General features: G+C 51.1%; 6 protein-coding genes across 6 annotated transcripts; all 6 read right to left on the bottom strand.

The window, feature by feature from the left end:
* Positions 1-1,042: 1,042 nt before the first annotated feature.
* On the bottom strand, positions 1,043-3,827 carry BJY04DRAFT_195154 (putative vacuolar segregation protein (Pep7)). Its single transcript, XM_073712173.1, has 6 exons — positions 3,346-3,827; positions 3,267-3,289; positions 2,709-3,208; positions 2,292-2,660; positions 2,025-2,244; positions 1,043-1,978 (listed from the first exon to the last, which is right to left on the bottom strand). Exons 1-6 carry the CDS (start codon positions 3,619-3,621, stop codon positions 1,348-1,350), a joined length of 2,019 nt encoding a protein of 672 aa, XP_073568424.1. The 5' UTR covers positions 3,622-3,827; the 3' UTR covers positions 1,043-1,347.
* Positions 3,828-3,926: 99 nt separating this feature from the next.
* BJY04DRAFT_195152 (ion-transporting P-type ATPase SPF1) lies at positions 3,927-8,283 on the bottom strand. Its single transcript, XM_073712172.1, has 4 exons — positions 8,108-8,283; positions 4,763-8,051; positions 4,579-4,715; positions 3,927-4,526 (listed from the first exon to the last, which is right to left on the bottom strand). Coding segments are annotated over exons 1-4 (3,888 nt in total). The 5' UTR covers positions 8,110-8,283; the 3' UTR covers positions 3,927-4,066.
* A 748-nt stretch (positions 8,284-9,031) lies between these two features.
* BJY04DRAFT_229682 (uncharacterized protein) lies at positions 9,032-11,793 on the bottom strand (the record flags this gene model as incomplete). Its single annotated transcript, XM_073719120.1, has 3 exons — positions 9,032-10,530; positions 10,561-10,627; positions 10,658-11,793. 3 exons carry the CDS (start codon positions 11,791-11,793, stop codon positions 9,169-9,171), a joined length of 2,565 nt encoding a protein of 854 aa, XP_073568422.1. The 3' UTR covers positions 9,032-9,168.
* Positions 11,794-16,069: 4,276 nt separating this feature from the next.
* On the bottom strand, positions 16,070-18,830 carry BJY04DRAFT_107834 (Mis12-Mtw1 family protein). The gene is made up of 5 exons (XM_073708076.1): positions 18,129-18,830; positions 17,491-18,057; positions 17,274-17,441; positions 17,058-17,226; positions 16,070-17,011 (listed from the first exon to the last, which is right to left on the bottom strand). Exons 1-5 carry the CDS (start codon positions 18,352-18,354, stop codon positions 16,369-16,371), a joined length of 1,773 nt encoding a protein of 590 aa, XP_073568421.1. The 5' UTR covers positions 18,355-18,830; the 3' UTR covers positions 16,070-16,368.
* Positions 18,831-18,993: 163 nt separating this feature from the next.
* Positions 18,994-23,199, bottom strand: BJY04DRAFT_195147 (putative phosphatidylserine decarboxylase Psd2). Its single transcript, XM_073712171.1, has 7 exons — positions 22,682-23,199; positions 22,556-22,600; positions 22,248-22,463; positions 21,753-22,182; positions 20,266-21,705; positions 19,468-20,219; positions 18,994-19,405 (listed from the first exon to the last, which is right to left on the bottom strand). Exons 1-7 carry the CDS (start codon positions 22,823-22,825, stop codon positions 19,244-19,246), a joined length of 3,189 nt encoding a protein of 1,062 aa, XP_073568420.1. The 5' UTR covers positions 22,826-23,199; the 3' UTR covers positions 18,994-19,243.
* Positions 23,200-24,387: 1,188 nt separating this feature from the next.
* On the bottom strand, positions 24,388-26,443 carry BJY04DRAFT_107800 (putative MFS glucose transporter). The gene is made up of 2 exons (XM_073708075.1): positions 26,088-26,443; positions 24,388-26,030 (listed from the first exon to the last, which is right to left on the bottom strand). Exons 1-2 carry the CDS (start codon positions 26,169-26,171, stop codon positions 24,669-24,671), a joined length of 1,446 nt encoding a protein of 481 aa, XP_073568419.1. The 5' UTR covers positions 26,172-26,443; the 3' UTR covers positions 24,388-24,668.
* Positions 26,444-26,872: the final 429 nt, after the last annotated feature.

Genomic DNA, 26,872 nt, shown 5'->3' with positions numbered 1-26,872 from the left:
CTGGGACTGGCCGTGACCAAACGGGTTGATGACGGGATGTCAAGGCACGTCCCGAAGGCGATCACGGGTTCCTGGCACAGGCGGCGACATTGACAAAGAGGAGTAAAGGCCCTTCCGTCCTGGAAGGAGTGCATGCTGTTTGGATGGAGGATAGGGCCATACTGATAGCGGTGGCTGGATCGGACCTCTATTCAGGTGAAGCACATAGGGGTCATAGGCTGTAACCAGCCATCACTCAGTAGGGTAGCTGACATATGGTGCTCCGCGGAAGAGCAGCGGGAAGATCAATGGCGTAGGGCAGCAGGGAGATACGTAAACGCACTGAAGGTAGGGAAGTGGACGCTCTGCATGCCGCAACGCCTTGAGGATGGTAGGCGCCTATGCCATGATACTACCCAGACCATGTTAGCAGGGTAAAGCCGATAGCACGTCGAGGCATGCGCAAGAGGCTTACCTGCATAGCTTCCCTCGACTTGGATGGACATACTGGAGCACCAACCTATTCATTTTGATACCATCCCACCCATGTATGGATAAGGACGCATAGCCATGATGCACAACAATGAGCTACCGAGCATGTGGAGAGCACACGCTTGGAACCAGAAAGAGAGCCAGGCACACACCCAGAGTGCTTTCACATAGCGAGCTCATGACAACATAGTGCACAGCAGGTTGGCACAGTGAGGAGTTGGCAAGGAGGCAGCGCGGTCAGGTTCACTAAACCACAGTCTTGATTGGCTAGGTATCACCTCAGTACATGCAATGATGATATTGTAGCCACAGCGGCGAGTGAGCTGGCTGGTTGGGATGGAAGGTGTCGAGGAAGAAAAGGGTGGGCGATTCTGTCAGTAAGATTGCGGGGTATCCTTTGTTCAACACCCAAGCTACCGGTCTCTTTCCTAATCTGGAAAAGTAGAGCAGTAGCTCATCGCGGGGCTGCGCAATGATACCAAACTGATGGAGGATGTGAGAATGATGGAGATGGTTCACGGGTGGAGGTTGGTTAAGCATAGGTGGTCAGACGGGGCACCTTCCTATAAAGTTGGCCCCAAACTATACTAACCCCGAAGGGTCCTGATAGCCAAGACTATTGATCCGAGCAAGACATAGTTAAACAGAAGCTCGATTAGAGGCTATCCTGGTTGATAATATGCAACTTGAGTAAGAAAAAAAAAACCTCCGTGATGACGGGACTTGGACGTCCAACACGCAAAACGCCCAGTGCTATGCTGCTCCAAGAACCCAAACGCCTCGCCGTACCGAGAAGAAGAAAAGGAAAGATACTAACTGCAGTGTCGGGAGATAGATTAAAGAAGAAGAATATGCGAGTAAGGATGTGGCTGGGTATCACGTCTGCTGATGCCCCATATAAGTGCCTTCAAAATCTAACGCTTGAAGCATGCCGTTGACGCGATCAATTTCCTTCGTGAGGTCTTCAACATTCATCGCAAGACTGCTGACCTCGTCGAATTTGCGGCGCCGGTTGGCGTCTGCGATCATCTCAGATACGAAGAACTTTTGCTCTTCTAGGACAATGAGTCGTTCGCGGAGGGCCTTTTCTTCCGCTTCAAGAGCGGATACGGCGCTGCTGGCTTCGCTAGTTATGCTGACGTTACTGATACTAGCAGGGATGTGGCCGTTTTTAATCGATGATAGTGCGGAGTTTTGACGGCGGTGTCCGCCTGTTGACATGCTTGTTGGACTTCCAGGGGTGTTGGTGGAAGTTGGCGGTTCGCCGTTGGGTGTGGCGTGTTTCAAGATTTTTGGTAGAGTTTTAAGAGGGAGCATGTGTAGATGGAGGAAGTTGCTAGCTTGCTGATAGATTGCTTTCTGAAGACGTTGTTGGGTTGGTGACTCTGTTGGTAAGTCCCGAATGCGTCTAGCAGCAGTATCGTACTGTGTGAAAGAGTCCGTGAGTCGTTTGCGGACCTTCGACGCCTCCGCTAGCTGAGCACTTGAGGGTGGCCGTTTCGGGTTTCTAAGATCGGTCAGATTAGGTAGGACGGCAACGGATTGATACATACTGTAGAGCCGCGAGGAGCTTCTGGAACTTAGGCATAAGGATTCGAATTCCCCGCTCAAACTGCACGAGGTTCTCATATGCTCTCACATCTGGCGGCTTTCGGGCAATGTCCGCGTCAAAATCGCGCTTGTCAAACAACGTTGACTTGCAGTCCTTACAAAGTCTAACATCAATGTTCATGGAGCCCACGTTGACCGACTTTTCCACATATGCTTTCGATACTAGGTAGTGTCAGTAGTGCAAGAACAATGACGAGGTCAGAACATACGAGGAGTCACGCTTAATGGAACTTCCACAGAGCACCCAGTTGATACATCACCACATACAACTCGCCCGCAAGTTCTGCAGTGATGTCTTCGAAACGTGTAACTAGAAAAGTCCTGTTGACAGAATGGACACCTTGGCACGGTGGCATCATCCTGCCAGGCGATCACTGTTTGCTCGAGGGTTTTTCGCTGATCGTTTTGGAACGGAATCGGCCAGAGCTTGCTCGGCTGAAATTGTTCAGGGGGCAGACTAGCCAGAAGCTGCGTGAGCCGCGTAAGCCGCTTCTCCAGCCGAGATACTTCCAGCAAAGACTTGTCCACATTTGGTTTCCTCACAGCTTTGAATTCCGCCATACGATCTCGTACCAGACCTGCCATTTTATTAGAGCCTGACCATTTCCTCCAAGAGGCGAACATACCGTTGTGGTCATTATACCCCTCCCGAGATTTATAGCAAGTCTCACAGACCCTATACCACAGCCCTCGTACGGGCTCATGTTGCGCCGACCTAGAAAGTTTCATCTGGTACATCGTATGTTCCTCACAAAAAAGCTTCCCACATTTCCGACAATTTACCGACCCATTCGTAGCATTGAGCCGTTTCCCACACGACGGCTCCAAGCAAGAATCATAAAGTCCCCGGGGCTGCCAGTGCTGCTTAGCTATAATATCCTCTGGGTCAAGCGGTTTTGGTTGCTCCGGCGCGAGCTGGAGAGCCTGCGGGGGGCCAGGGGGCCGACTTGCGCCGGATATGGTCTGCTGGTTCTCGTTCGACTCAAATACGTCGAGGCCCTTGAGTTTCTGGTTCAGGACGGCGAGGGGCTGGAAGCGCTTTGCTTTCTCCATTTGGGTCTTGAACCAGTCCTTCACTTCATCCTGGCGGTCGTCTTCGAGGTTCTGGTGGACATCGTCGAGGTGTCTATCATGGCTATATTAGTCGAGAGAAGGGAAGGGATTGTGACCATGCATTGCGGTACCTGTTTAGCTGGAGCAATGTAACCTGACATTCATTAGCAATCCGCAGACACCACAACAAACCCAGCGGGCCATTCTTACCATCTCCTCACTGCATATTGGGCATGATAGTTGCGCCCCGCTCGCAGCCGGGGCTGCGGGAATTGAAGCGCCCCCATTGTCAAGTGAAATGCGGGAGGTCAGGTCCTGAGTTTCGGAGGAGATCTGGGACGCCGACGCCTGGGAGCTGAGGGAAAGGGTACTGGCGGAGGGGGATAGAATATTCGGTTTCGGCTGAGGCGATGATAGCGTAGCCAATGGCGTACGATTGTTCGCAGAGCCCAAGACACGACCTCCACCCAGCGTCCTCCGGGACATGGTGAACTGGGATTATGGGAGCATGGGAAGGGAAGCCCGCGGAATGCGGATGGCGGAGTCGGATGCGGCCGGTCGTGCGTGTTTGAGAAGACGAAGTGAGAGAGCAAGTCTGAACTTATGGCAAAGAGAAAGCTGAAGCAAACTCCAGCTCTAGGTTGAGGGAGAGCAACTTGGTTGTAACATGGGAGCAGCCGGCGATGAGGGGGCGGAGCTTCGGAGACTGTGCCTAGCCGCTAAGGCAGACACGTTCGCGAATCCTACGTAGTCGCAGCCTTACACTTTAACGACAGCCACAATGAAACTCATCCAGTGATTAACCATTCATATATACTAGAATAAATACTAATAGCTGCCTTGATCAGAAATCAACACAGTCGCAGATAAAAAAGATCTAGAGATCTAGTTCTACTCCAAAGAAAAGTCCCCTGAAATAGAGATAGGAAATCTAAGCAGTCCTTGGCTGTCCATTGGCCGTCGCCTTCTCAAGCGCCTCCTTCCTCTTGCGCTCAACCTCGCGCTGGAGCTGATCAGGGCGGCGCACAGCGATGTCCTTAGGTCGGAAGTCACTGAAGAGGGTCTTTAGCACATTCTCGATAACCCAGCAGCCGACGTAGTCAAGAGCCATCAAAACGGTCAATGTGATCTTGAACTCGTTGCTGAAAGGGACAAGACGCAGCTTCTCATTCAGCTCTGGGATGAACTCAGTGGCACATGAGAATGCAACACCGGACGCAGCAACCAATCCCCAGTACATGGCCCTGTTCTCGCGGATGGACTCGCGGAACGGCCGGCCCTGGTAGTTGATGGAGAACGTGGAGATCTGTTGAATGAGCTGAAGGAGGTAAATAGCGCTGTTGAGAAGCGATGGCTCGAATTCGCCTTCCAGATCAATATCGGATTGTCTCCTGTACTTTGTTAGTCAAGTGGTCACATAAAACGAAAACAATGGGCGCATACGGCTCAATGCTGTAGACATAGTTCGAGATGTAGATCAGAGTGGCGATGTGGATGGCGAACTGCCCAAGGACAGAGCCAATGATGTAAACATTGAAGATGTTCGGTTGCGGACGTTCCTTAGAAAGACCTTCGACGGACTAGAATTTTTTAGAGAAGTGTGTGGTGAACGGTCATGTTAACTCACCTTGGCACGAGAAATCGACAGGAAGCAGACACTCATCAGCATACCACTGATGGTCACTTGACCGTCACCGAACTTGATTCCATCAAGATAAATAACACTCAGACTGTAGGCACTAATCAGACAGTTCAAGGCAAGGATCTTGTACATTTGGATTGTCGCAACGAGGGTGCAGCGGCCTTGGCGGAGAATGTTGGGAATGGCGATGACGTTGGCCAATTTACTGGTGAAAGGAGCGGCGACAGACGCGTCACCAAGCTTGATAGTTGGAGGCTCATTGTCATCAAGTTCCTGCTCCATCATAGTCGAGGTAAGTTTGTCTGCAAAGCCGGCAGCTGCCGCTTGAGCTTGTTGCTGGCGTTGCTGCTGAGGAGTCAGGTTGGCGTTAGACTGCTGCAGCGCTTGAGCAGCAGGCGAGGTGATCGTGGGAATCGCCTCGGGCTGGTTGGCAGCATCCTTTGCGCCACGCTTGGCCGCCTCTCTTTCTATGGCTTTTTGGTAATGAGGATTGGTAGGGCCAGGTGGGTAGAGATGGGCGATTTGAGCAGGCACAGGCGGGGCGGGTTGGTTGAATCGTTGCATCATACCAACCTGCTTCTCGTAAATCTCCTTCATCTTGGTGGTCCGGTAATGCTCGGCGATTCTGGTCAAATCATCTTGGGATCCATTCAGAAGGGCAACGCCGACATGAGCTTGCTTGAGAGCGCCGACATCGTTGGTGCCGTCACCACACATCAGTGTCGTATATCCAGCATCCTTGAGACCTAGAAGAATGTCCTCCTTCTGCTTGGGAGAAACACGAGCATAAACCCAAGTATGGCGGAGAAGGTCGGGAAGAGCCTTCTGATCCTTGAACTTCGCGAGAGCATAACCAGTAATACAGATATCCTTGGTCTTCAAGATGTCTTTATCCAAAGGCTTGGTAGGGTCAACTTCGATGTTCACCTTATCATCAATGCTTCGCCAGACAACTCTAGTGCCTGTATTGTCATGTTCCGGGGCATCAAGGATAAGGACCTCGCGATCGACAATCTCGACTTGGCGGGCAACATGGACAGCAGTAAGAGGGTTGTCTCCAGTAATCATGACCACACGGTGGCTGCTCTCGTTGAGCATGCGCACGGACTTGATGGCGTCATCCTTTAAAGGACATTGCAAGACGAGGAAACCAGCAAAGGTAAGCCCGGATTCGATATCTTCTCTGCTGTAGTTGTTGATCCGACCTTGAGAGAGCTCAGCTTCAGGAGAGAGATACTTGTAGGCAAGAGCGAGCACACGGGCGCCATTGCGAGTGAAGTATTTGAAGGTTTCCTCGTAGTTGGGAGGGATATTGACAAGCATGTTCCCGATGGTCTCTGGTGCACCCTTGACACCGACAAATGTGGACTTGATCTTTTTGTTGGTCTTGCGATCGTTGGTGATGACAGTTGCGATAGTACTCTGTCGCTTCAGAGCAGATGAAAACTGGAAGCGTCTCTTGACCTGAACAGATTCAGCTGATCGAGGAGCGCCAGCTGCCGATCCAGCCTTGCTAGTGAGAATATCGTTCCTGCCGAGAGTCCAACCGAGCCATTGGAGAGTTGCCTTCTCCATTGGGTCACCAACAACTTCACCTTCATCCAGCTTAACCAAAGCGTGAGCACTAGCAAGAACGAGAGTTGTATCAACTGGAATGCTAGCACCCTTGCTGAGCTCGGTATGTGCTCCGTCTTTCTCGACCTTGGCACCAGCATGTCCCAGAGTAAGGCCAGCAACACCGTCAACAACAAGATCTTCGCCAGTCAATGTACCAGTCTTGTCAAAGCAAGCGATATCGACACGCCCGGCAAAGGGGATTCGGAAGGGTTCGGTACAGAAAATAGCAAACTTGCTCAGAGCAGCGAGACTGGTATTGACGGCGAGACTGAGCTCCATGGGCAGTTCCGGAGGCACGACGCTGGTAACAATAAGGACGCAGTCTAGTAGCAACTTTGATCTCTTGCGGTCCTTGGAGACTCCCTCTTGCCAGACGTACCAAGACGCAGCAATGGCGAAAATCAGGAGGAACAAGATGAAAAGCAGGGCTTCCGCATTGTTGGCAGAGACACGTTCCGTGGAGTAAATCATGGTGCGAACGAGGCTGCCCTGGCTGGTCTCAAAACCGGTCTTGACGACAATACCAACAGCTCCGTTGTCTGGAGGTGTGCCGACCTTGGAGGTCTTCTGCTGGGCGTCATCACCATTGGTGTTCGGGTGGGTAATCTGCAGGACTTTGGTTCCTCCATGCACGAATGCATTCTTATCCAATCCTTCGGGCTCAATCAAATCATCACCAGGCCTAAGTTGAACCGATTCTTTGAGCAGTGGTGTACTTTCTCCGGAGAGCATGGCTTCGTTGACAATGACGCTGCCTTCAATAAGGAGAATGTCACAGGCAACACCACCGTCCTCCTTGGTCCGGTTCACAGAAACCAAATCACCGGGGAGAAGCTTATCACTAGTGATCTCTTGCCATTTACGCTCACGATAGACCCAGACATCGTAGGGTTTAATGTTCATGCCACGGAACTCGTTCAAGGTTCGCTGTCGTTGCCACACGACTGTACTCTCAAACATAACAAGCATGAATAGTGTGAACAGCGAGTAATACCAGTATTCGTCCAACATCCATAGTCCAACACAGAAAATCTGGAAAACGAAGAAAGGCGCAACTGCATGCTCTTGAAACAGCTCAACGAAGCCAGGTACCGGGATATCAAACGTATTATCCCCGTAATGGTGCTGGATGCGCTCAACCTCGGCTTTGGAAGTCAAGCCCTCGCTATCCTGGAATGTCTTGAGAGCTGGCCTGGGCTCCTCGTCGAGGACGTAAGTCAACGGTGAGAAAGCTTTACGCTCGGGGTAGTAGATGAAGCGGCGTTTCTGGAACAAGAACGAGAGCGTGGTGACCCCGCCAAGTGTATCCCTGTCCAAGCGACTGATCTCGGCAGAGCCGGAGTTGGCCTCCGGAATCACCTTGATAAGCTGTGCGGAATCAGGGGACCTGGCTTTGGTGGTGGTGAACAGTGTCCGGATGTTAATGTTCCATTTTGTCATCAGCCAGAGAAGCGACTGAAGCGTGATGATCGATCCGGACCACACGAAAGTCCATTCCTGCCCTTGAATGTACGTATCGTAGCGCTCGGGGGAGAGGTAGAAGGCGAAGAAAGCCGGCCAGATAATCAGGAACGGCCAGACGTAGGTGTGTAGCTGGGTGGGAATGGGATTGTGAAGCGAGGCATATTTGATCTGGGGGTCTTCCACGAGTCTCGCCCTATATGAGAAATGTCAGTGGGATGGTGTTGCTGAAGGCCACAGTCTGGTACTGACATGATGAGATTCGAATGGCCACCGCGCGGGCCAAACGAGGATGAAATTCGAACGAGGGGAGACGGGCGTTCAGAAGATCATAGAAAAAAGCAAATTTGACCGCTTCAAACCAGATTCCCAACTTCAAGGAGAGAGGAGGAGAATGAATGAAAGAAGCCACCTCAGTACAAATTTGCTGAAGTTGGGTTCGCCGCCAGCAAGCTGTCGTGAGCGTCGATTGGCTAGCGCCACGTGCCGCCGCAATGACGGAATTTCGAATTCTCCGACCTACAGCTTGCCGGAGCCTCTTTTGGGGTTCGTTCGCCCGTTCTAGTTTCTACGGGGTTCCATGGTCGACTTTTGCCTGAATGCATAGCACGACACCGTCGTATTGTCTCTGTGTTCGTGCTGGTATTGGACATGGGAAGCCCACGGCCGATTTCATTAAAGGCGCTTTGCTTCAGACGTGAGACTCTAGGCGTAGGGAAGTGAATTCTAGTTGAGTTGAGAGTGAGGTGAGATGCACAGCAAAGCCCTGATACAACTCTACTGTCCACTTAATTCAATAGCGTGAAGCAAGTCTCAGGCGCTCATGGATGCTAGTTGCATTGGGAAAAGACTAATTGGATTTGCTTTTGGGTGCGTCGGACTCCTGGCTCAAAGTTGGAAATAAGTATACATATACAAAGGGATGAAATTGCGACTTGCAAAGGAGTATCTGCATATTAGATACAAGGCAGATAGTTGGACGACGTGTCGAGCGATTAAAGCCAGCGCCGTAGAGAAAATAAAAGAAAGCGAGGACATGGCGGGAAGAAAGGGCTCAGTGATAGACACGCAAGAGCTAGATGAAAGAAGACGACAAATGACAGCAAAGGGAAAACTGAGTCCAGGACGACATGATAGTAAGATGAAAAAAGATACTCCGACAATGCTGGGTTAACGGGTTATGAAGAGTAAAAGGCTGAAACAAACCCACGCTGGCTGAAAACACAACATAGTTTCGCTTCGTTAAGAGAGGTGAAATTCAGACGAAAGAGACAACATGCAGCGGTCATCATAGAGTAATGATTGCTAAGGGCCTAGAAACTGAACAGGCCGCTACGCTTCTTCCCAAGAGGGTATACCACGAGGGCAGCGAGAAAGAGCCCAACAGTGAACCCAATGGCAACCTGCACCATTCCGTATCCGATATCAAATACGACGCCGTCGAAAGGGCTGTGCGATTGGGAAGAAGAGGTCATGTTCTTGGCGGCATCAACAAAACTCTGAGTGCCATTGCTAGGCACGGAGAAGGGGGTTTGTTTCGTTGTCATTTGCTCGGCCGAAGCGATTCCAGAAACCAAAGATCCACTGGCTGCCAGACCGGAGGGAACAAGGACAAAGATAGCCGGCAGCATCGCTGCGGCGGCAAAGCCATGCCGAAGGCGGCTGTAGAGGTTCGCTATGACTCCGACGACAAAAGCGCCGAGTGCGCTAGAGACCTGCGTACTGGACGAGAAGCGTTTGGATCCGAAAAAGTTCGTAACATAACCAGCAAAAGAGATGATCAACATCATAGGGATCTGTTTCCATTTCGCTTGGTTGATGGCGGCCAGGCAAAAGGTAAAGCAGATGACAAAAGGGAAACGCTGGAGATATTCGTTTGGAATAGGGCTCGGGGGGCAGGTGTAGTCCGTGGAAGCGTGGGGGTCTAGGAGACCATATACAGCGGTTCCAATCGTAATCCCAAAGCCGAGGAAAAGGGAATAAATGATAGCGTAAACCATGCGGACGGAGCCGGCTACTATGCTGCGCGACTGCAGTTCCAGACTCGCGCAGAGCACAATGTAACCGGGTAGGATGAGGGCGATAGAGGATTGAGCTAGAGCGGAGAAACAAAACAAGTGCCCACCATTGTAACGGATGCTGCCGAATGCTCGAGCAAGGAAGGATGTCAAAACGGCGGCGGAGATTTCAAAGACGTTCGAGTAGAGGTGAGATCGAGGAGATAGGACGAGCTGAAGGATACCCAAAAGACACCCGAGGAGAAAAGCAATAGGCATATCTATTGGCCGAGCACCGAATGCAAATGGACCAACAGACGCACTCGCGAGGCCGTGAATGAGAATCGAAAGCCAGACAGGGTACTGATCTTTTTTGTGAACAAGCTCACTAAGCCGCTGAATAGCCTCTTCAACGCCAATCACATCATGGATCACTTCCTTATAGACTGCGTGGACCTCAGATAGCTTGCCTAGATTAACCCCCTGGTTCACGCGAAGAATCTTGACATCGCTGGTGTGGGTGGAGGCATCGTCGAAGGCGATGAGCATACAGCCAGGGAAGTAGAGAAAGTTGGCGTTAAGCTCCAGCACACGAGCTGTCATCTTCATGTACTCCTCCAGTCGATGGGTCGGGGCGCCGTACTTCATCAAAGCTCTGCAGATGGCCATTAGATACTTCTGACGAGAGAGCAGTTCGGCAATATGCACAGTAATGCGAATCTCATCCTCCAGCTGAGGCCTCCCGAGGCGCTTGGGTGCCCCAGGGATAGCCCCGCTGCTGCGAGAACGTTTGAGCATCGCAAACGATGAGCTTGTAGAGATTTTGGCTGTAGAGCCAGCGAGGGAGGTGCTCGATTGGCTAGGTGACTTTTCATACCATTTCCTGGGCTTCTGTGGAAGGCGCCAAGATGGATCCGGAGACAGACCGCGGGCACTCATGTCCCCAGAGCTGCTCTGACGGGAGTGGCCATACCGGCCGCGAGAAGAATTGAGAAAATATTGGTCGTGGAGTTTCAAAAGAGAGGCGAGTATACCGCCGCGGTAGTGGCTAGGGCGTCTAACGTAGGCGTCAGGATCTCTTTCCTCCACAGGAGTAACCTGGCCAGAGCGCAGCCCAGGAGAATGAGCACGGATGCGGTTCAAGATATTGAAATCCCTGCGAGTCATTTGTTGGACAAGTTGATGAGCTTCAGAGGAGCGTGAGTGCGGACGTCCATCTACCAAGCCGTAATGGTCGTCGTCTTCGTCGGTGAAGTAGTCAAATTGCTTTTCAGGTAGTCTGATCATAGGAATGTCATCGCCGTCCTCCAAGGGCTGTGACGCCTCAGTGGGAGTTGTTGCAATAGATGACGGCAGACTCGGCCACGGGCTCTGACTGGGAGACTTTGGGTATGGACGTCCCAAATGGGATGCCAGTTTATGCGCTCTCTCCTGTGCCGAGTAAGCTGAATGGAGGGCCCTGCCCTTCTCATTATTGAGTTCATCAGCTGTAGCGTGTTCCAGGGAGCTATCCCTAGAGTGGACTGTAGCACCTGCAGGGAAGATAGAGCTGTTATCCCCATAAGGAAAGGGGTGGGGAATCGAAGCTCCTTTCTCAGTTGATGGAATGCTGGCAGTGGGTAAGGGTTTCTGTGGCAGAGACGAGCCCCTTCCTCCCACTCGGGCCTGTGACGTTGACGGTAAGGTCGGGCTCACGTTCAAACCCGCCTCGCTGACGGTGAATTTAACGCGGTTTGCGCTCTTCAGAATTCCTGCATTCCGCTGCTTGCTCGGAGCTCCGCCGTTGGTGTCTGTTGGCCGCTCTGGTGAACTCTCATTGGGAGTCACCGCAGGCGATACGCGCGGCCCTGGGGGAGATCGACCGTCTTCTCCAGACACATCTGTAAGGCTCGAACGCTGGGAAGAGGAAGTTATAGGAAGATCAAAATATCCGCCGGCCATTGTTTGATTTGCCCTTACGGACTGACGCAGCTTGTTTCAAAATGGGTTCTTAAGGCCTGTGTCACCTCACTGGTATTCTTCCTAGATTAGAGTTCTTCTTCCGTCTGTGTACCCTCTGCAATGAGGCTGCGTGAAAATTGTTGTTTCTGCATAGCAAAAGGGTCAGATGGGGTTGTTCCAACCGAGGGTGCTCTGGGGCGGGACAGATGAGCTTTCAACGAACCTTGTAGATATGTGCCAAGGGAAGATCGACCAGCGATAGAGGCACGGACTGTACACCTTGATCTGCTGGGCTTGACCACGGTTGACTGAAGTGTCGGACAAGTGGGTAGGAAGGGGTAAAGGGCCCGCTTCGAAGAATGGCAAATACGTCACCGATACATAGTCAAGGCCCAGTGGCAGGAGAATGGAGGATAAGTAGAGAGGGCTCTCCGATAGAGAAAGAAGAGAAGAATGGCAGAAATAAAAGGATTCAGAGATAGCTGGGAGCTCGAGGAGGGAAAAGGAGGGAAACGAATATCAAATGCTGGATATTGATTCCGGAAGCGGAAGGGGGCCAGCCAGCAGCGAAATGGTCGAAAACAACAACAACAGAAACAACACCGGAGATGAGGGGAAAGCACAGCTTAGAAAAGTCTTCTGATAGACAAAACAAGCCGAGTCAGTGTAGAAGAGAGCTCCGGATACAGGCAGAAGATCCAATGACGAGATCAAAAGGCACCACGACGCTTGATCATATGAAGAAATGAAGCCGCTGGATCTTGTGTAGCAACACTGCTGCCTTTTGCCTGAAATGGAGAGATGAATTTGGAATATATGTGCCCCGGCTTCGGCCTCTGTTTCTGATTATAGGTAGCTGTAGCAAGCTGAGACTTGACAGGTGGGCGTCGACGCTAGGGGTGATGGAGAAGGATGGAAGTTTTGTATCAAAACAGCAGGAAGGGTTCGCCACATAAGTCACCAGAAGGCGAGGTCAAGGAGATTATTGATGAGTCGATTAGCGATTCGTGATTGAGAGAGCGAATGAATCAGAGAAGAAGATCAAGCAGGTGGTTTGCGAATGGGGATTGTCCAGGCCCTTCTGATCCAGAGGGCCTGATAGCTCTGGATCCATAATCCATATCCACTATGCAGGTTTAAATTCACTCGAGCTGTTTTGATGGGATAACCAAATCACAGGCTGGCAGCGAGCAGCGAGTAGCGAGTAGCGAGTCACACCCAACCTTCCCCAGGCCAACTACCTGAAGGTTCCGGCCTCAACCTCTGACTCTGAACGCGTTGCACGGACCTGGCTGGGCGTGGTACAGCTGCATTTCTCCTTCATGATTCAGTGAAGAGTTAAGGAAAAAAAAAAAAAAGAAAATAAAAAGATTTAGACAAATAAAAGTTCAAAGAAGTGGTGTTATCAGGCTTCAAAGGCAAAAAAAAAAGAAATAAAATAAAAAGAGTGGAGCAAGAGAAGGTGATGAGGCTTGTATCAGTCTATCGGAGCTATGGGGGAGGGCTATCAGAGGAGGCAGCTGCTATAAGCCTATAACTAACAACAGTCCACTCCAGCTCCTTCCACCGAATTTCATGACGAATCCTCGCTGCGAATTTGCGAAAAGTACCTACGGGAGCATCTCAGGACTCAGGAGTGGAATTTCTCCTAGACCCCTGCGTTGTCCCTGACGATCCAATAGAAATAGGACGCTTCCGGTACTTTACTTCTATACTAGAAATTATACAACCTACACACTGCCGTTTAGACGCCAACTGCGCCTTGGCGTTTCAGGAGATATCAAGCTGTCTTGCCGGTTGGAAATTTAGACTACAAGACGGCAGTCCGAGAGGCTAGATGTCTAGAAAAGGAGACGGTCGGATCTGCCATGATTTTCGTGATTGACATGATAGACAAGAATAGTCGACCCACCCGATCTCACTCCTGACATTATTGGAGTACGTACATAGTAACGTACTCTACGATATATCGAGAATCATAAATAGCAGCATGCTTGCATCATTCAGCCAGCTACCCCATATGATGTCAACGACTCTCGCATGGCTGTGGCCAAAATCAGTTACACGGACTGGTTATCCGGGGGTATTAACTACACTACCTATGCATATCCATATGCATACTTAATCACATCCCATCTAGGGAGTACTCTCAGTACCCTCAGTACCCTCCAACAGGCTTCCCAACGGCCGTTGGAGTTTTCTGTGCTACTCAATCACGGATCACCTTTGCTACCCACCCAATCATTCCGTTTACACCTTCTCTGCCCCCTAACTTGCGCCCCCGAGGATGATTGTCCCACACCCCCCCGACGCAGGGACCAATCTTTATTTCTCAACCGGCAGCAGCTCACGGAAAGTGAGGGGGCCAGTGAAATTAGTCCTGACGCTGATGCAGCGTTCCCGCTGCTTCATTCTGGTCTGTCCTACGGCGGGGCTTCAGCATGCCGACCCGGCGGTTGTACTCCCTATGTCTCCTGCCCTTCTGCTCTGCTGATTTTGTTTTTCTGGGGTACCAAAATTGACACCGGCCTGGGGGGAAGGTCGGTCTTAGTATGTAGTACCGAGAATGTATCATGCGTGATACCGGATCATCCGCTGCATATGGCTGGCTGGCTGGCTAGCTATGCACTGCTTTCCATTCCGTCGGTGATATCTGGGGATAAGGGCTGGGCTTCATTATGATTCGGAGAGGCCAGGAGAGACTCGAATCCGCGGAAATGGCAACGGTCTAGACACATCTAGCCTTTTGAATCATCCTTACGTGGACGAGGACTGGGAACAATGGCATTGGCTCCGGTCCCCACGAGGCCAGCTCGCGACTCTCTTCCGGCTGATAAAGAGCCGGATTATTTCCCTGAGTGGTTCACCAGAGCTCAGCTATTTTGGTCTGTGTGGATCCGAGCTTATTCTAGCTTCCCTTGAAGCCAGAGACTGGCAGATATTTCCACGAAGAGGCTCACCAAGGAGTTCCAGCCGAGCTCGGATCATTTACATCAGATTCGTTAGATTGAACCAACCATCAGGATTGTGCTGATATTCTCCAATTCGCCATTATCTCACCCTCGAGTGAGGTTCGAGAAGCTCCAACGACAGGCCCACAGCGAGCCCAACAGCAAGGCCGGGTCGAAAGTAGTCGAGAACCATCCGATCGGCTTCGATCAGACACCCGATCCAATGAACTGATCATGTGGCAAGCATGATTTTCATCCAGCTGGACAGGAAGATGCAGTGATATGCTCATCATTCATGAGTTGGCAGAGGAGAAAAGGTCCGAGCCTCGAGGTGTGAGGTCTCAGGCAGAGCATACCCCACCAGCAGAAGGAATATACTTCGGCAGAAACCTGATAAGAAAAAGGAAAGAAAAGCTTCTCGGCTTTTCACATGTGAAATGCCGACCCCTTCATTGGTCTTCTTTTAAAGTACCTGGCTTGCGCACCCACTGTTGGGCAGACTGCCTCTCGTCTTTCGTATGAGGGATATCTCTGATGCCCAACTGCAAAGCCGAAGGATGCACCTGCCAACCCCTATTTTCCCTTCCATCATCCCGTCCCGTATGGCGCACTCGGCCCGAAGTCTACGAGTAAGTAGTTCTCTAGACCGGACTCCCCGTGCAGCACTCCTTCTAGAACAAGAATCCGATACTCTAAAATTTCTGAAACCCACTCACAGTCTCACACACATACTCCTGAGTATGGATCCACCTCAGCGTTTAATGCAATCACACGGTATATCAAAGTTTTCTTCACTCCTCCGCCACCCAACCAGCCGCTGCCGAGCATCGAAGATATTTAGATATCATTACCTGCTGTATGAACTGAACCTGAAACTCGGATCCAGCCGCCCGGGTCCTCGTTCTCAATTCCCCGACACTAAAAATCTATGTACCCCACTACGTACATGATACTCCCCAACTCTGATGAACTTGCTTTGATATCTTGATTTTTAGCCCAACATTTCGGGCATTCACAGTAGGCAGTGGCACTGTAGTTTGTCGCCGGCCTTTTCACTGCCACAGCAACAGCAACAGCAACAGCAACCATTGGGTATACGTATGTATAATTTTTTTTCAAGGCCACCGCTACTCCCATCTGCAAGTATCAAGACTACGCGTCATGCACGAAGTACTCCGGAACGCGCGAGCCAGGAATCCAAACCGTATCGAGCTGCATCCTAACATAGGGTTGTTTCCTCAACCTGATAATCTATACCCACGTATCTGCTCATGTCGCCAGCTACTCAAAGCACAGTCCCCAGTTAGAATGAATTTGAATGAAAGGCGTACGTTCGAATTCCATTAGCTCAGCTAACTATCATTCCATCTTACTCCATCCTATCCTACCCTGTGAGTCTGATCCTATCCTCATCATACATACATAACACCAGCACGAAACGCCCCAACTCCAATGCTTTGCTTTGCATGCCATATGCCCAGAACAGAAACGAAAATATGACCCAAAAGTCAACGACACAAATCAAAACAAGTACCAGCCCTAATCCACAGGATTACGGCCGGCATTGGAAAGAAGCGTAGGGCAAACCAAAAGAAAAAAAAGGAAGCTGTATGCTCGAGTAGAATCACCGCCGCTCCACCCGACTCAACGCCCCCAAAATCGGTCCAAGATCTTCTCTCGGTCTCGGCCTCAGTGGAACGTCAACGTCCTTTCGTTGTTCGCTTCCACTCTCGCTTCCGGCTTCTCCTTCCGGTGACTGAGATAGTGCAAGTCTGCGGAGTGCATTCCTTGCGTCTCGTTCTTCCAGCCTCTCAGCGCAGATCCGCAGCACCCGTGACGAGACAGCGTCTGACATGGAGCGATAGAGCTCGATGTCGTGGACTCCTGCAGCTAACGTGTCGAGTGTCGGCGTGAGACGGCTCGTTATTCGAGAGAGGCGGGTGGATATTTCTGACGGTGTTATTGGAGGGAGGGTGGTGGTGGGTTTGGGTTCGGATTCGGAGGATTGTTCGGGTTGGGGTTGGGTTTGTGATAGTGTCCCTTGGTATGATTTCGCGGCAGCTGGGTTTATAGAGGCGAGAATCTGTTGTTGGGCTGGGTCTAATATTGATAAGTCGATTTGGTCGTTATCGGGCTCTGGTTTCTGCTCTGGTTCTGACGGATGGTCTTCCGATTGACCATTTGGTAATTGTTTTGGTGTGGGTTTTAGTCTTGGAATTGACGGAGGGCGTAGTAATGCGTTGAGGGCATGTCTCTCTCTTTGCAATCTATAACTTGTCAGCATTTCATTTCCTGTTGGAACGAGTAGCTTACCTTTGTATTTGCTCCTCCAGCTCTTTGATCTTCTCTTGGTTCTGCACGTTCTTCGGATTTGGCTTCTTCACGACTACCGTTGGGGGACTGGTTTCTTCTCGCGCAAACCAGTTCGAAAGCTCCGAATTGCCCCCAAAATCTTTAAGAAGTTCTTCCTGAATCACCCGCGCTACTTCCAGTTAGTTTTGAGCCCAACTCTCTAGTGAATTGTCATACCTGCTAAGCGAGCGCTCTCGTCCTCTGAGCGAGAGCCTGACGGCTTGTCCCCCATTGCTCGAGTCGCACACCAAATAAGAAGCTGTCTCATTCGCCGTGGCTCCGGTAAGCCATCACTCGCAATGTGCTTGTAAAATTCAGATGTTTCGACCTTTTTGTGAGGTAAGGCTGCAACAGTTAGTCTCTAGCCTTCCCAGCTTCACGCCACGAAACTCACCATTAGACGCCCCGGAATCAATCAGCGAACTGGCTCTTCGACCTCGCATGCTGAGACTACTCCGTCTGTTCCCTTTTGACGATTTCTTCCCCCTCATTTCTCTGTTCCTTTGAATGACCGGTGTGTCCGCCAGGGGTAGCGCAATTGTAGACGTCCCTGCTTGCGGTGGTTCCGGAGACACAAAGCCATTACGCTGTTCCTCATGAGACTTGCTCGGTCGGCCTTTTCTCCGCTTCTTTTCTACAGGGGGCTGTTCTCCCTCATCTCGTTTTCGCGTTGAGCGCGTACTCCGTTCGGGTTGTGGTTGCGGTTGCGGTTCTGGCTGTGCAACAGTCTTTGGCCTCCCTCGTGTCGACCTCTTTCCCTTTGTCTCTGAAGTTTTCTCGGGCTCGGGAGCGGCGTCTGTCTTCTCCACCCGCTTCTTGGGCGGCCGACCTCTTCTGGGTGAAGGTTGCGGCGCAGGCTCCTCAGGAGCCGGAACCACAGGCCCATCCTCCTTCGGCGCCCTCTGCTTCTCATTCGTAATGCGCGAAAACTGGAACCCTTCTATATCCTCATCGTAGACATCTGCCCCAGCAAAGTCACCAGTCAGCGCACTCACTCAACATCGCAGACACAAATATGAACCAAGAACTTACCAGCCTTGCGCTTCTTGTCCTTCTCCTTCTCTCCATTCACAGCCTCCTCAGTCCGCTCCTTGTTATCCATGCTTGACCGCGTTCGCCTCCCGCTGCCTTTACCGCCGCCAGGCGCGGCGGACGACGCATGACGCGCCCGCGCCTGGGACGTTGCCATATCAAGTACCCTCAGAGGTTCGCGACGCTGCGTCTGAGTTTTGGAGGTGGCTAGGACAGTGACGGTCATGTCAGGACCGGGCCGAGGTATCGAGTTGTTGGTTGTAAGAGCGGGAAAAGCGCTCTTCCAGAGATCGTTTCTCACCAGTGAGTTCGTGCTGGCCAGGACGTGACTGTCGTTGCGTGTCGCGAAGACTCTTCCCCTCGATGTGACGCAGCACCGGCGATTCAAAGCCGTAACACAAGACAACTCAATGAATATACCAATTGTCGCGAGATAAGCTCTCCTCTCGAGTTCGGTATCTCCGTCGGAGTCAAATTCGCTTTCCTTCGTGCGGTCGCAGTCGCCGCCAGTCTGGTGACGGAGAACTGGAGGGACGTGTATCGACAGAACCCGGTCGCGCTCTCACCCACGCACGCAGGTAAAGCTGCAATTGACGGTTGTAAGTCGACAATGTCGCAAGTAATTCGTGTATACACCGATGGAATTCGAGTTGTCGCTCCTTGCGCTGTAGCGCACCGGTCCAGGCGTTCGGGATGGCGTTGGGGGGGGTTTGCTCTTGCAAGTGTCCGCAGCACGCGGTTGTTTTGGTCGTGGCGCGTGGGGACCGCGCTAGCCTCTTTGAGCCACTCCTCAGCGTCCACCTGCGAGGAAGTATTAAGTTAGAGTCAATTCTTCCACATTATTATAGAACACAAGAATGATATACTGCATTGATCTCTGTCCTCATATCCAATATTTTTTATATATATTCATGACCATGTAGTAACATGCTAATCCCATCTATATACAGATGACTAACGGGAGGCTAGCGTTCAGTATTGACAGAACGCGAGCACATTGACCAGCCGAAGAAAAATGAATGAATGTCTGGCTAAAGCCCCCGCCTAAAATTGCTTCACGCTATAATAAACAATGTATCCTATTCCCGTAGCATATACTTTATTACTGACAGAATCTACTGTATCGCAGAAGCGTGGGTAGGCGGCGCTAGACTACCCTCGATTCTGCGCTTGGCGTCTTGCATCTCCTCAAGGCTAACGTCCTCGGGCTTCTTGGGTAGATCAGGCTCGAATTGAGGGACACCAGGGCTGTGGCCCACAGACATACCCACTCGGACCTAGAGACAAGGAGCCCATGTCAGAAACGCCATGTGTTAATGCAGCAAGGGGTTGGTCTTACCAGAGTTTCAAGAGCTCCCTTGGAGTTATCCACCAGGTCGCTGTCGAAGTTGATTTTGTCTTCCTCAAAGAGGAGCAGAAGTGTACTGCCACCAAATTTAAAGTATCCGAGCTCTTCAGCTCGTGACACCTTCTCTCCAGCCTGCCGTGTGATGACTGTACTGCCGACCATCATAGCACCAACACAGACCACCATGACTCGACCGTAGAGTTCTGTGTCAATGGGCACAAGTATGCGAACATTCTCGCCATAGACATCGAGCGCCGAGCGAATAGCCATGGGGTTCACCGTGTAGTACTCTCCCTCAATTGTCTTGGGTTCACCCATCACACCGTCAACGGGAATATGGAATCGATGATAATCTTGAGGAGCAAGGCGGAACACTCCCAATGCTCCGTTCTGGTAGCGGTGAGCATCTTCAGGATAGGCATCACCAAGAAGTCTCTTGATAGAGAACTCTCTTCCCTTGACCCAGATGCCAGTAGCCTCACTGATACGGTCAAACACCACCGAGCGACAGTCGGCTGGCGAGACCACAATACCAGGCTCGTTAGGGGCAGAACAAGGCCGAGCGTCTGGCTTCAGTGCACGATAGAAGAACTCATTGAAATTCTTGAACTGGTCTAGAGGTAAGAGAACCTCCGACATATCAAGTTGGTGGAAGGCGATAAAGTCACGAATCTGACTTGCAGAGGCTGGGTCGTCGTATTTCCTACCCTGCTTGATACTGAGAGACTTCAAGATCTTGCGAACTATGATTGGTTAGATTTGACAACGGTCGAATTGTGGTGAGCTTACTTCGCTTCTTCTCCATGTCCCTGCTCTTGAGACCCTTGTATAGAAGTCGAATACCAAGTCGTACGTACACGCTCATTCGCTCTTCATTGATCTGCCCAGTAAGACGATCTTGGACAAGGATGTTGGCGGAGTTCGCACCGAGCTTGTAGCCGCCGTATGAGATCTTCGTAATAACCTTACTATACCACTTGCGTTGCGCCTGGCTGGAAGTGACAAAACCTCCCATGACTAGATTGTCCACTTGCCGCCAATCTTGACTCGCACATGTGGCTATATGTGTAATAATGTCGGCATCCGAGCGCTTCTCAAGCCGCGGTTGATGACAGAGAGGGCATTCTCGAAGCTCAATAACATGCTCTTCACCGCGTTCGTCGCCAAGATCATCCGGGTGAAGGTCTTCATCGTTTGAAGAAATCTGGTCTGTAGTAGGAATCGTCGGGACTGATGTCGCCTGAGGGTTGACATTGGTAGGTACAGATACACTGGTTTCAACGCCAAGCTCGTCACCATCGCTTTCTTGGCTAGCTGTCGAAGTAGTTGGGCTCAATTTCTTGCCCAGCGATCGCGCATCTTTCTGGAGAGACTGTAGCGTATCCTCGAGACACATGACCAGTTGGTCGAACGATAAACAGGTAGGCACCTTTGCGTTCTCGCTAAAGCGCTCAAAGAAGCTATCAATGGTTGACTCCTTGAGAGTTGATCCAAGGGTATCAAGCATTGTTGTCAGCTCGACCTTGTCGATGTTGCCGCTGTCATCCGCGTCATACTGCCTCAGCATGAGCCGCCAAAATTGCTGTCGTAGCGCACGATAAGGCATATATTTCGCTTTGACAACTATATTAGGGAAGTGCTTATCCTCCCATCTGTCTTTGTTTTTCAGAGTCAACGGGATCTTGTAGAGACGAAGGCCATCCGCTTCATAAGCAATCGGTTTGAGAGGGCTGGCCGCGGTTGAAACATCTGAAAGGCTACTGTTTGCACTTTCATCCGGAATAATCAATGAAGGTGTTCCCTGAGATTCCAGCTGTGCCTGGGTGGACAGAGATGCCGTTGAGCTTCTTGATCGCGGAAGAGGTCTACCCTGCCTCGATAAGTTTGAGGACGAAGGGCTCGGGCTGATCTTGGCATCATAACTGGCTGGCGGTCCTAGTTCTTCTTCTGTGAACTTATATAGACCCGTTTCTGGGTCGGCATCGGGGGCAGCGTGTATGAGGGTGTGTAGGGGAAAGCCCGCCGAAGCAACAAAGTCGTTACCAGAGAATTTGTCTCGATCCATGACGGTGAAGCTCATCGTGTATGCTTGTTCATGTTTCATGACTTGAAACACCATCTTCTCGTTGTATACCGGGTTGAGATTGTGACGTATGACTGGTGTTCTAAGCGTCTTGCGACCGAGCGAAGTTACCACAAATGGATCCATATCGAAGGATGTGCGAGTCACTATGCAGGTTAGTCTCAACTGTCAATGGGACCAGGAACCCTCATACCGTTTCGCTCTGGCGGCAGGTCGGTGACCTTGACAATTTCCATAAAGACAATACCCTGCACGCCATTGCCAGCGCCCGAAAACTGATATGCTCTTGCGGCCAAAGACTTGCGCTTCAATCGTTTGAGGCGGAGCCTCCGCCTGCGCTTTTCCACCACCTCCGGCTTTGTAGGGTCATCGGTTTCATCCGACGTTTCCTCATCTCGTTCTCCAGATTCCTCTAGGATTGTTGATGAGGAGACCGATGGGAAATATTCCTCGTCGTCTCCAGCAAGAATCAAGGTCTTAAAACGCTGGTATATTTCTGCCGGCGATGCAGCGGGGTTCGAGGGGTCCGAGAGCGAGAACTGCAGAAGGATTTCACCCGAAACATCGTTATCCTTCTTCTTCTTGGCCGGTTTCCGATTTGACCTGAGGGTGTACCATTTCGGCTGTTTATGACAATGAGCTCACGTCTTGGAAAGGTGCAGGGCGATTGACGAAGGACATTACACACCTGTTGCTGGATATCTCCATCGGCGAATATGTCTTCCAGAGGAATGTCAAACTCGCCTAGATAATCCTTGCCGAACCTGTCGTGGTCCCAACAGATGCACTCTAGCAGGGGCACACCGACAACCGGCATTTCAAACGTCACATTCCATTCTGGATTTAATGTCTTAAATATCGTGGGCGTCGATTGTCTGGCGTCTCCGAGTGTCACTATGAGATACTGAAGATCCGTCAGCTCCTTATCTATCCATCACCACCAATTTGCAGCCTGCGCTTTTGTTCGCGGGTCGTCGTCCTCTGCGGGATGCTTACAGGATCGCTCGTTCCTCCTCGGTCCTTTGCGGCAAGATTTTGCCCCTAATTGTATAAAGAGCACGAGTCAGGAAACAGAAACAACGGTCGGAGCTGGAGAGCATTGAAGGACCAAGTCGTACTCACCCGCAAAACAGACACTTTTAAAGCCAAGGGCCGGACATCAGGGGTCCTCATGGGACTGGTACTCCGACTCTGACCAGGTGTCGAAACATTGCTTCGCGTGCTGAGATGGGAGCTGAGACGTTGTGGAAGTCCTAGCCGCACCATGATGTTCTTCGGAGAGTGCGGGGGAAGAGCTCAGAAGACGGCCGCGGGAGAGACGCGTCAACCACGGAGCCAGACAACAGTTGGAGAGAATTCTGGGGTACTGCTGTAGGAAAGAGGAGATCGGCGAATATAATTGAGGGAATTTGACGGGAGGATTGGCCTGTGCGTGGCGGGCTTGGGGGGGAGCGCCTCCAGCGACGGACAAGTGTCGCGAAGCGGTTGCCTTGGCTGTGCTTGACTGCTGGTGCTAACGAGGTAGGTTAAAAGTCGACGGGTCGATCTCAGATCTGCTCCGGGTCGATCCAGGTTAATGATCACTCAATGAAGTCACTGGTAGAAAACCCGCTTCAACTACAGACTGATTTAGGGATGATTTACAAATAAGCAAAAAAAAAAAAAAAGGGAGAACGAAGGGACAGGATTGGGGAGAGAAAATAGTGAGGTAAAAGAAGTCGTTAAGTGGGAGCTGGCGGCGAGCTCTAGATATGTGGGAGCGGATCGAGGTGGAAGAAAGAGGAATAGTAGCAATGCATAATGACTTAGTCTTACTCTTCTTTATGACAAAATCAAGGTGGGGTCTACAGTGTAATCGCTCATTCCAAGTTGTTGTTTCTGCTTTCTGTACTCAACATCGCCCTGGGGCTGTGAATACATCCTGTGCCCTATCACCAGCCTCACCACATCTGTACAAGCCGCTAATCCCGCCCTGAGCCTTATCAGAACATCCATAATAAGGTCAATTATAGTCAGGAAAAGGGCAGTCAACAAGACATGGTGAGGCTAGAGAAAGGCCAGACTAGGAGTTGATCCACCTCAACCCACCCACCGGCCAACCGCTTGCTGACCCAAGACCTTTGAGCAGGGTGCAAAGAGTGGCTGCCTATTCTGCCGAGAACTGTAGATGTGGCTAGAGACATGCAAGCATGGTAACCGAGACTTGCAGCATATCTGCTAAGCCAAATTGTAGCGAGGAGTAATTACTCCAAACTCCCTCAGGCTTCAACGACTGGAGGAAATCTCTCCACATGGGAATCCCGCAGCTGATACGGGCAGCCCCTCATTTCATCCGCACTCCAACGGCGGGGAACTGTGGCTTCATGCTGCTGTGGTGATAGGTATGATGTAGATGAGGTTACTCTGAGCGGATGCCAAGTTGCATGTCTTGTCATGCTTCAAGGGGGGCATGTGCCACACAGTATACTTGGCGTGCGGCTGGAAGATACCTAGGTAGAGAACTTCTGCTATCTGCTGCTGGAGCCGCGGTTGGCTTGTCATAGTCATCTCAACTCTTACCCCACGCTGAATTGTCTGTCGAAAATATTCATCTTATAAACATATCGCTTGAGAAGGAGTTCTAATCTTAGATCATACCTATGCTTCCAGTGATGCAATCCGTGGCAGAGACGAACCTAGGTCGTGTGGCTAAGATATCCGTGCCATGATGTCGTATGGGTTACTTACCCCACGTCTACTACTAGTATATTTTCAACTGACGAATAACTAACGTCTGAATTCATTTACTGAATCATGTCCGACACGCAACGGCAAGACAGGCTTGGTTATCATAACTTCGTAACTAGGAGTTGGTTGTTCTGTTGACTTGTCCCATGTCGCCCATGCCCCCCGTGTTTGCTTGGCTTGGAGTGAACTGATAAGGCTGTGTGTCGACGTCGGTTTATGTACAATATATCCCTCGGTCCGACCGGTGAAACATATATCGAACTCATTATTTACAATGCCTCATGTGTAGGAGAATAACGAGGGAAGCGCCATGTTGGTTAGCCAACTCTAGCGGATTGGTGCGCTGAAAGACTCCGTAGTTGATGGCGTTGGGCTGAACCCATCAGTCTCTCCTTCGCTGACTACCCCAAACTTCAGCCACGTTTCGTTTGCCCTTCGTTTCAGGCACCCGCCAGTAGATGAATGCTGCAAAGATACCGGCCATTGCCGCAAATAACCAGTAGATCTTACCCCGACCACCTAATGCATCATTCAGCATTGGGAAGAATTGCGCCACGACAAAGGTCGATATCCAGTTAGCTGCTAACGCCCAGCTTTGGGTGGCACCCACAGCTTCCGGACCAACGAGCTCGGAGGCCATGATAAAAGGTACGGGACCTAGGCCGACCGCAAAGGAAGCAACGAAGAGCAGTACAGCAACCGCAGATAGTGCTTTCACATTGAAGTAGATGCCGAAAGCCAGAAGAAGAGAGTTGACGCCCATTCCAGCAATGCTCAGCAGAAGACAGCGTCTTCGACCGATCTTGTCGGGCAACGGCGAGCATACCAGCGTCATTACGAGGTTGATACCGGATATGGCAACGGATAGCAGCGCTGCAGTCGTCGGCAGGATACTCTGCAACAGCGAAACACTGTACATAATAATGCTATTGACTCCCGTAAATTGTTGGGCGATCATGATACCGACAACAGCAATGATGGCCGGACGGTAGTCAGGATCTGTGAGCACACGTGCCATTGTTACTGGTGGCTGCTTCGGGGGTAAGTTGTCGGTTGGAGGTGTAAGCAGTGACTGTTGTTCATCAGCATCCTCTTGGGAACCCGTAGATACTCCCAGTTCACCATGAACGTCTGCATTGCCCCCGCGTAACCGCTGAAGGATCCGCTTAGCTGCATCTTCTCTTTGATGGTCAATGAGCCACGCTGGGCTCTCTGGGACCAAGGCCAGACCGAGAAGCTCTAGAGCGCCGACAAAGCCAGCAACCGAAAGTATAATTCTCCATTTGCTCCCTTCACTAAGAAAGTACCCCAGTGTTTGAGACATAACAATGCCAACATTGGTCATAATCTGCGTAAATGCTCCAAAGAATCCCCTAGCGCTCGGTGGAGAGATTTCTGAGATATAAATAGGGCCGACGACGATAGCTGCTCCGGACCCGACACCAGAGAGGAGCCTACCGAGGCCTAGTACCGGAATATTGGGGGCCAGCGTTTCGGCAACTGGCCCCAGAATGAAGAATATAGTTGTTGCTCGTAAAGCAAACAGGCGTCCATGCTTTGTTGAAACTGGTCCTGCCAGCAAAGCACCCAAAAGTCCGCCTAAAGTATATATTGACGAGACCAGGCCGAACTGGGACGGATTCATCGGTATACAATGCGGCAGGCCCTGGGAAAGGGCGGAAGCGGAGGCATGGATGCCCTTGCGCTCGCATGTAATCACGGCCTGAGGTGCGTTGAGCTCAGCCTGTCAGAATCTAATGTCAGTGAGGGTCAGACCATGTAACGGGCGGTGTCCGCTTACCAAGTGGTACCCGAATTGCAAAGGTCCGAGGGTGGTGATTAACACCAGATAGGCGAGATATGGGGTGACCCCGGATCGAGCCATGTTAGCACTCACAGTGTCCCAAATGTGGAGATTCTATCCTTTTATGGGCATCGAAGTGCTGTTCAATTTTTCCACTTAGTCAGGAGGTTGAGTATCGTGACACAGTAAGGTTTGGTGCAACCAGGTCCCTGTACCTTGCACCAAGTGAGAGTTGATGTTAGGAGCATGGCCCATGACAGGGCGTCGGAGTGACGTCGCGACATCATCCATATCGGGCCTAGTTGAAGTCATCCTTATCATGTTCTTATCGCGCCCAGGGAAGCTCTCCGGATCGTCCTGGGAGAACGGACAACTCTCCTATCTATATTGCTGTTCTCCAAAGGGTAATTTGGTTCCAATCGGATCATATAGCCATGAAACCACCAAATGGAGGCCGCGGTTCGATGATTTTTACCCGGACTGCGTCGTGCATTGAATCCATTGGCAATTGGACCTGCCTGAGGCTGTTTCTCACCGAAATCGGCCTCACCGTCAAATCATCCATCATGGCCAGTGTGCATCCCTTTTGCACAAGCATCTTATTTCCTAGGTTCGAGTAGAACCGACCGACCGCACCCCTGAGTATACAAGCATATTTCGATATGCTCCGGCCTCATGTTGTGAGAGAAAGAGACAAAAAAGTAATGCAGCTCGCAAGGATGCTGACTAACCAGACAGTGCCCATCGCCAACCACCGAGAGCGCTTGTCCTCAACTCCCAAC

The sequence above is a fragment of the Aspergillus karnatakaensis genome (assembly GCF_047715665.1).
Source record: "Aspergillus karnatakaensis strain CBS 102800 unplaced genomic scaffold BJY04scaffold_44, whole genome shotgun sequence".
Taxonomy (NCBI): domain Eukaryota; kingdom Fungi; phylum Ascomycota; class Eurotiomycetes; order Eurotiales; family Aspergillaceae; genus Aspergillus; species Aspergillus karnatakaensis.
Note: the sequence above shows the minus strand (reverse complement) of the source record. Positions and strands in the feature narration are given on the sequence as shown.